This window comes from Glycine max, chromosome 8 (genome assembly GCF_000004515.6).
Source record: "Glycine max cultivar Williams 82 chromosome 8, Glycine_max_v4.0, whole genome shotgun sequence".
NCBI lineage: Eukaryota > Viridiplantae > Streptophyta > Magnoliopsida > Fabales > Fabaceae > Glycine > Glycine max.
The window spans coordinates 1,669,056-1,678,243 of record NC_038244.2 but is presented as its reverse complement, the minus strand read 5'-3'; the positions used below and the strand labels follow the sequence as shown (position 1 = coordinate 1,678,243).

At 32.5% G+C, this 9,188-nt stretch overlaps 1 protein-coding gene across 1 annotated transcript; it reads left to right on the top strand.

Moving 5' to 3' along the window:
- Positions 1–5,724: 5,724 nt before the first annotated feature.
- Positions 5,725–8,880, top strand: LOC106794127 (V-type proton ATPase subunit E). Its single transcript, XM_006584679.4, has 6 exons — positions 5,725–5,932; positions 6,013–6,113; positions 6,792–6,972; positions 7,464–7,660; positions 7,933–8,032; positions 8,536–8,880. Exons 1-6 carry the CDS (start codon positions 5,831–5,833, stop codon positions 8,569–8,571), a joined length of 717 nt encoding a protein of 238 aa, XP_006584742.1. The 5' UTR covers positions 5,725–5,830; the 3' UTR covers positions 8,572–8,880.
- Positions 8,881–9,188: the final 308 nt, after the last annotated feature.

The following is a 9,188-nucleotide window of genomic DNA, read 5'->3' as shown; positions in this document are numbered from 1 at the left end:
GTTTCCAGCTTAAACTCAAAGAAAGCACTTCCATTAACAGCAAGCTCAAAATTCAGCTGCTTTATTATAAACATACATTTATTTTCTTTGTTTTATTTTTACCCCATTTTTATCTCATGTTTCTCTTTCTTTTAACTTTATTTTCTCCTTCTTATCTCTCTTTTTCTTCCATGCAAAATGGGGTGGAGGTTTTCCATTTTCCAATTCACCGTAACAAAACTACATATGGACTTCTGTTTTGGGAAAAAGGGCTTGAACTTCATTTTTATGGTTTGTCCTTTTTATTTACAATCTTATCACTTGTACGTTTCAGTTGGCATTGACAGCTTCATCACTTGCCAAAAAGAATGCTGGGTGTTTTTGGTAGTTTATTAGACAACTCCAGCACCTGCCTTAGATATTTTTTGTCAAAATAAAATTTCAATTTTGATAACAAAATACATGCAAATTACTCCAGCTAAAATTCATCCTACTTCATTTGCATCTCCATTCATTTCATATCAAGTTGAAGGGACCATATAGAGCTCCAAGCAGCCAGTTCATTATTCGCCTGAATTCAAAGTGATTGGTTTCTCAATTGCTTTGTACTCTTTATCACCCAAATCCACTGTTGCCTTGTATTTTTTCTCCCAAGGATTCCAAACAGCTATGCAATGGTTTGTTTAAGTTGTTACATTGCATTTGAAATGACACAAACCTACCAACGTCATTAAGCATTTCATTTAAAGTGCAAGGGACCATACAATTCTTTGCTTCTTTTCATGATCTAGAATAACTACCTCATTCTGCATTAACACAAAAAAAAAAAATAGCTACCTCATTCCCAGAGGAATCAAGATACACCCATCGGCCTAAAACATGGGAACAATAAAGCAAGATATCATAAGATCTTAAGCCCTGGCCTTGCATACACTTAACTTTGAGTAACCGAACTTGATTAAAAAAAATGGTATGGACAAAACTTAAATGTAGTTTTTTTTAAGTGCTTTTAGTATTGTTACATCCTGATATCAGAGAAAGAGAAATATGTATGATATGCAAAGGAGAAGATGAAAGGCCTGCTATTAACATTCCTAACACGAGAAATCATAGTTAAATATCCATCTCCTGACAAAGAGACCCTTAACCGAAGTTTGAAGCTCTGGACTAAATAATATAGATCAGTGCCTCAAATATTCTGAGATTCAATTGACAATACAGGTGAGATGTGAAAACACATGATAAAATTCACTGTCTGCAACTAAAGTCAACTAAGGTCCCCCACACTTTTTTGTTTTATATTTTTCTTGTGATGCAAATTCTTAGACAGATTATTAGAGTTTTGGACCAGAAAAATAAAGGGGGTTTCAAGTCAAAATTTAGATACATCATTTGTATTTCCTCACAATTTATATCCAAGTTTTTCTTATCTCAAAAGATAAAAAGGCGAAGTAGAAGGGCTCCGAGATTCAACCCCTCTGATTATGAACACGCGACTGCAATAACAGACTTAACGACCCGGCTACTTAACAAGCCGAGTTTGGTTTATTAAACAGTTTGGAAGGAGACATATTTCAAACTTAAAAAAATGGTCCCTTCCAGTTCTTATGAAAATAATATATATAGATGGTAGAACATTCAAGTAAGTAAGTGCTAATGCCTGAGCCAATGAGCCTGTTATTGCAATTGCTGATTGGAGAATTATGGAATGATGGAAATGATCATCAATCATTCACACAGTGAAGATAGCGACTCCTAAATAGATAGATTGCAGTGGACTTTACATAGTCATTTTTTAGTTTGTAAAATTATCTAATACTAGAACTAGAAAAAGAGAGGAAGAATGATACTTTGTGTTCTCATTCACAATGTAGCTTCAAAGAGTAAAAAGAAGATTGGGCTGGGGATGGGGGCGAGGGCATTGGTACACTTTCTGGTTCGACATGCAAGTGGTAAGACGAAAATAAATAGAAGAAAAAATATATTCTTTGTCCCCTGTAATTTTTTTTTTTTACTTGGACTGAGGCATGGTTTAAACGGAACCTACATGGCAGTGGATTGTGCAACACTTGTCAAGCCATTTCTCTCTCTGCCGCTTCTCCCGTCACTCCCTTACCTTTCAATCCACCCTCTCCGCCAACTCCTTCCTCTACCCACGTCCGTTCCTCCCTCCACAACGAGCCCCTCAAATCCATCACCCACCTCCGATGTCACCACCACCACCGTCCAGATCTGAACTCGCCGTTGCCACCCTCCCCGACAACGCCTGATCCAACCTCCTCCCCCTCAAACCCAAACACGGCGTGTCGCCTTCGCGCCACCACCACCACTATCCAGATCCGGCGACATCATCCTCGCACCTAGGCTCCAACGACGTTGCTTTTAATATTGATTTTTTTTTTTTTATCTAGAATGATTTTGTCGTAGATTTTATTGTTGTGCTCGTTTGTTTCCTTCTGGATCTGAGAAGAAGGTTCCATTCAGTATTTGTTTTATAATTTGTGACGATCTTTAATAGTAGGTTATTGCGTTTTGACATCTTTTATTATTTTTTATATAATTTTTGGCTGTTTTAGGATCATAAAAAATATATTTTAAATTAAAATTAAAAAATATGCCACATAGGTTGAATTAAAATCAAGCCTCTTTCCGAATAAAAAATCACAGATTTTGATATCCTGAGAAGAAAACATACAATTTTTTTTTTTGCAAGTTTGTGTATTTTATAGAAAAAATATATAAACCAAAAAAAAAAAATCAACTCGTGGACAAAATTGCATATGGCCCAATAATCGAGCTGTCCACGTCATATTTTATTGATTAATTTATAATTTTATAATCAGAAATAAAAATGAATTAAAAATTTAAGTAAAAATTAAATCTTCAGATTGAAAGTGACAAAAATATACCATATATTCAGACTTCACAATGGAATGCTCTGGTTCCTAATAGTATATGTAATCCATAGTTACTTACCTGAATTATTTATTATAATTTTATATATCTTATAATTTCATATAAATTTAAATATTTTAAATAAAAAATTGTTTTAATGCTAAAATTATTAAAATAAATATTTAAATTAAATTTATGAGTTTTACTATATTTGAAAATATGTTATTTATCATATAATATTATTAAATAATGATTATTTTCGTAAACAAAGAAGCTTATATAAACAATTTCACTTCATATGCTCTAATAAAAAAAAATTAAATGACATAATTTAAAATTAAATAACTCATATAAACATCATGTTCTAAGTCTACCGTTAATTTATAGTATGACAATTTATTCTCAATAAACTATTCTCACTTTAAAAATCCAAAATTTACAGTTTTATAGGGCAAATGAAATAACACAAGTTGATCCGCTTACGAAGTTAGAATTTATGAAGTTTAAACCATGTGCTCTTTAAGTTTCTTTTTGCCCCTCTTTTTGTAGAAATTCTTATGTCCACAAATATTGTGAACACATAATTATTCTTATGTCCGTGCACTAATTTTTTTAGTTGGTATTTGTTGACTATCTTTAATATCTAATTGGTGCTATGCTCGGTAATATTAACAACATTTAGCGATAAAAAAAATAGTTGGGTTAAAAACCATTAAATGGTTGGGGCTAAACTTAGGAAAAATAGCAATTTCCATACAGAAAACCCATGTAAGTTTTGTATAAATGGTTCACAAATTAGATCACATACAATATTTGTCGTTTCAATCTTATCGTGCAATGTTTTTAAAATAAATAAAAATAAATAACCATAATGTTAATGACACATAAATCAAAAGTGATCTCTAACGTAATTTAATGGTCAAATCAAAAAAGAATTGACCAAATCAAAAAACATTTTAAAACATTTTAGGATTTCAAAATGTATTTTAGGTGAAAATATATTTTATTAAAAATGTACTTATATATACTTCAAAAAGAGAGAATAATAAAATATAAAAAAATAACAAATAATACTAATAATAAAAATAAAAAAATTTAAATTTTTGATAAACAAATTAAAAAATATACAATTTAGAGTCTATAAAAAATAATCTTATTGAAATTTTGGGGTGGGGGTGTGGAAATATAAAAAAATAACAAATAATACTAATAACAAAGATGAAACAAAATTTAAATTTTTGATAAACAATATAAAAAATATAAAATTTTGGGGTGGGGGTGTGGGAAGAGACTGGGGGTGTGAGAAGAAGAGAGACTGGGGGTGTGGGAAGAGACTGGGGGTGTGAGAAGAAGAGGCTGGGTGCGCTAGCCGTAGCCCTGCAGTAGGGGCACCACCAGTAGTGCCTGATCCCTGGGCTCTACCAAAGGCGCCCGCGTCAGGGGTGCTACCTGCTGTGCCACGTGTCACGTGCACAGTAGAGACGTGTGTCTGGGGGACGCTTCACAATAAAAAAACAGACCCCCCAAAAATAATTACAAAAGAGTCCTTTTTTGATAAATAATTTGTAAAAATGTCTCTTTTAGTGTTTTTGCCGTTTCTTGCTCCTTATTGCAGATCCGAAAGCAGCTCTTTGGAGAAGTTGTTGCTTGAAGATTTTGATTGTATGGTTTAGTTACCCCTGAAATGTTTATATCCCGAAGCATTAGCTTGTCTCTGACCTGAAAAGTTGTCGTGTCATTGCTTCTGTGTACTTATAATTATTGTCTTTTAAATAACACCGTATCTCGGTAGTCCAGTTGTTCCCATGTCGTGTATGATGGGGGATGCATCGCTCTAGATTTTCGTTAGTGATGATTGTTATCTCCTTGACGATGGCGATAAGTGTTTGCTCCGGCTCATTGCAGCTTTAATCTTCTTGGTAATCAAGTACCAGATACAGTATAATATATTGGACATTACTGGCAACATTGTGACAGAGATATAACCATTCTTTCTTGTCGTGTCTGGTACAAGTAAAAACGCGAGAGTCGAGAGTAGTGAAATTTCGGGTGCATGTGAGGTGGTAAGTGGACCACATTTTTTAAAAAAAAAATAGACAGGAATTTATTATTTATTTCTTTTTCTTTTACTCGTTCCTGCTACACAATTTTTATATTATATTATACTATTATTTTAGCCATTATATTATTTATAATATTATTTCAACATTATATTTCACGAAATTGATAATAATAAATGTTGGATTATTATTATTATTTTGAATTTTTTATATTAGATTATTTGTTTTAAATATGACAATAATTAACATAACAATAAAAGTATAATATCTGTGTATTTTTTTTATTTTTAAATTATTAAAAAATTTAAAATATAATATAGGATTAACGGGGAAATACATCATATGAAAAATGTAACAGTTAAAAATAAAAATATAATAAAAATAATTTATCTATAAATAAAAATTATAAGAGTTTAACATAAATTAAAAAGTTAAAATTATAATACTAAAATATACTTTATTCATAAAATAAAATTTATAGAAAAATGTTATATAAATATATTTATGTATGTTATTTTATATTGTTTAACTACTTCAATTGTTTTAAATAATTAAATCTTTATAAAAAAGAAATAAATTTTTTTGCACGGTTATTAAATCATAAAATCACCCTATCATATATATTAAGTTTATTTTTTTATAAATATTTTAAAGATCATATAAATAATAATAACATAAAAAATTAAATTCGCATTTTTAATGCACACAAAAAGAAATTGCTAGGAAAGAAATTAAATATAAATGAATCTTCAACGCTTGAACCAAAATATGTAGTATAAATTGTCACCTTGTTGAACATGCATATAAAAAAAGAGGTGAGCTGGTCTGGGCTGTGGTAGTGGGGCAGCACAGCAATACGTATCATTGAGGAAGTTTCCTGTGGATCGTCTCCGAAAATGAACGACGCAGACGTCTCAAAGCAAATCCAGCAGATGGTTCGGTTCATCCGCCAGGAAGCTGAGGAAAAAGCCAATGAGATCTCTGTCTCCGCCGAAGAGGTTTCTCTTCATTTCACCATTTTCTCCTCTTTCGTCTCCCATTCATGCTCTAAAACTGATTCGTACTTTTCCTTCTGCAGGAATTCAATATCGAGAAGCTGCAGTTAGTCGAAGCCGAGAAGAAGAAGACCAGGCAAGAGTACGAACGCAAAGAACGCCAAGTCGAAATTCGCAAGAAGATGTAACTTCCTACATAACTCTCTCTACTCAGTTTTTTGGTTTTTTTTGTCTCTTGTGAGTTCGAAATTTGTTAGGTCTTCTCGTCCTTTGATATCAGTTGAAAATAAATTCTGGAGAGTGAGTCCTACTCGTACAGGTCTTGATCCTCACTTCATTATCTATTGACTGTGATGAAGATCAAACTGCTGAGATTTTAAAATTGTGTTTTAAGTATTAAAATATTATCCGTCCGATCTTCCTTTAATGGTTCTGAATTGCTGAATGCGTGAATGCAGGCAATCCAGATCACTAATGAAATAGTCTAGCGGATCCTTGTGGTCTTGTTTTACTATTCAGTAAAATCAGTAATTGATATTTGCTCCACTTTCAACTTTTGCATTTAGAAAATATGGATTGAGGTTTAGTCTCTTTTATTTATTTTGTTTGGTTTGATGTTCAATTTCTTTCAAGCTGTTGTCTGTGGCAAATTACTTGAACTCAAGGATATTGTCGAAGTTTGATGAATGAAAAATTCTCTCTTCTTTTAAGAAAATGATAAGTGAAATTGAGAGTTTAGTTTCTGAGGCTTGTTTTATTTCATCATGTGAAATATGGATTGTTGTGCTGTGTTCCAAAGTGGCAAAAACAGTGCCAGTTGAGATAGTTTAATTTTTGTGGCACAATTAATTGTTTGTTGCAGTGAGTACTCAATGCAGCTGAATGCTTCTCGGATCAAAGTTCTTCAAGCTCAAGATGACGTGATCAGTTCCATGAAAGAAGCTGCATCCAAGGAACTGTTGCATGTGAGTCATCATCATCATTTGACTTTGACTCATCATGATCATGTGTACAGAAACCTTCTGAAAGATCTCATTATTCAGGTCAGTTGAATTATGAATACGGTATGCCTACTTATGATTTGATAATTTGATTTTGCTGTTCTACCAAGTATCATTATCAGACTGTTGTTTCCATTTTTTGGTAAGAATCTTGCACATAGGCAACCAGTGTTGCTGTTATTTATTTATTTTGTCCGACTTTGGTATTATTTGTGATGATGGCACGGCATTGTATCTATAACTAATGTTTTCATAGCAAAGTTCTATTACCTGGCAACATTAATGAATCAATATCATTGATTCTTTTGAATCATAACTATTTTCTGCCATGGGAACCAACCTTGGTCTTTACAGTGGTGTGTTCAATGCCATTGGTTCAACCCCTACCCCATCCTCTTACCCTTCCCTCTTTCCCTGGTATACAAGACCTTTTTCAATCCTTCATAATGCCTATATTCTGATGTCATTTTATGGACTACCTTCTACTAAGAATGTGGACTTTTGGGATATAACATAAGGGCTGTGTGTTACAGTGTTTGCTTAGACTGAAAGAACCTTCTGTCTTATTGAGATGTCGGAAAGATGACCTGCACTTGGTAGAGCATGTGCTGGATTCAGCTGCACAGGAGTATGCTGAGAAAGTAAATGTTGATCCCCCAGAGATCATTGTTGACAACCAAGTCTATCTTCCACCTGGACCCCATCATCACAACTCTCATGATCTCTACTGGTAATGTTCATGTTATAATTAAATCTTCTAACTGTCTGTCCATGCCAATTAGGGCCTTGCTTTCTTACCCCACGCCTTACCTTCTTTCTCTTGATTAGTTTTAATTTAACATTATCTTCAGGTGTAAAAGCATTAATTTCAAGTCTTAAGGTTAATTCATTTCTAGTGTTTGTAGTTGATTGAGAATGCTTCCTAAAATTATATTAGATATTAGCTGCTTTGATATTTAAATTTCAGTTGTAGCACACCTGATTCTTTTAATTGATATTCAGCTCTGGTGGGGTGGTGTTGGCTTCTCGTGATGGAAAGATTGTGTGTGAAAATACTCTTGATGCACGACTTGATGTAGTGTTCCGTAAAAAGCTTCCAGAGGTAAATATTTTGTGCATAACAACTGTTTTATTGTGTGGCTCTATCCTTTTTGTTAGATATTTGCCGCTGTATTGCTACTGACTTTCATATTGTTTCCAAGTAGAAAGTTGTTATTTTCAAGGTATTGAAACTTTGACATTGAAATAAAATAAGATATTGAAACTTTCACACTGATGGACAACTAGAACAATTAACTGGAACGAATTTATGTTTGAAACGAGGGCTGGGTTCCTTAATTCTGGGACTTTAGGCAACATTTATTTGAGGACTCATATAATATAACCTATCAATTCTCATTTTATTATTCAAAATACCTTTTTTTTCTGTAAGGAATTCTTCAAAATTCCTAAGCTGTATAATTATTTATCAAAATTTTATAATCAAGTAATTCTAACATTTTGTAATATATAATATGTAATTCATTTAACACAACTTATAATTTATAAAGTGATGAACTGGTTAACTTTCTAGATTCTGATGAAGTTTCTTGATCCTAATTGTAGATCCGAAATCAGCTCTTTGGACAAGTTGTTGCTTGAAGATTTTGATTGTATTGTTTGGTTACCCCTGTAATATTTATATTCCGAAGCATAAGCTTGTCTTTGGACCTAAATAGCTATCTTGCCATTGATTCTGTCAACTTATAATGGTCTTTTAGATAACACCATATTTCGGTAGTTCAGTTGTTCCCATATTGGGTACGATGGGGGCATGCGTTATTCAACATTTTCTTTAGCGATGGTTGTTATTTGCAGCTTTGAGCTTCTTGGCAATAAAGTACCAGATGTAATATATTGAACATTACTCTCAACATTATGACGGAAATATAACGTTCGATATTGTCGTAAGTTCGTAACTGAAGCAAGTCAAATATTTATTATATATTTCAAAAAATATTTTAAGCGATTTTTTTCTTCTAAAAGTAACACTAACAAAGTGGGGTAAATTTATTTTGGTCTTGAATCTCACGTGAAGTCAATGATGAACTTTGAAAGTGAAAATAATGTTTCGTAGATCAAGCTTGAGATTTAGCATAAAGCCGACATGTTACCCAATGCAAAGTCTTTTACTATGAATTCAATTAATAGTAATATTGGTAGAATTTGATTCTTATTTCCATTGTTAAGAATGCCATTTCTTTGGGATGCTAATCTTA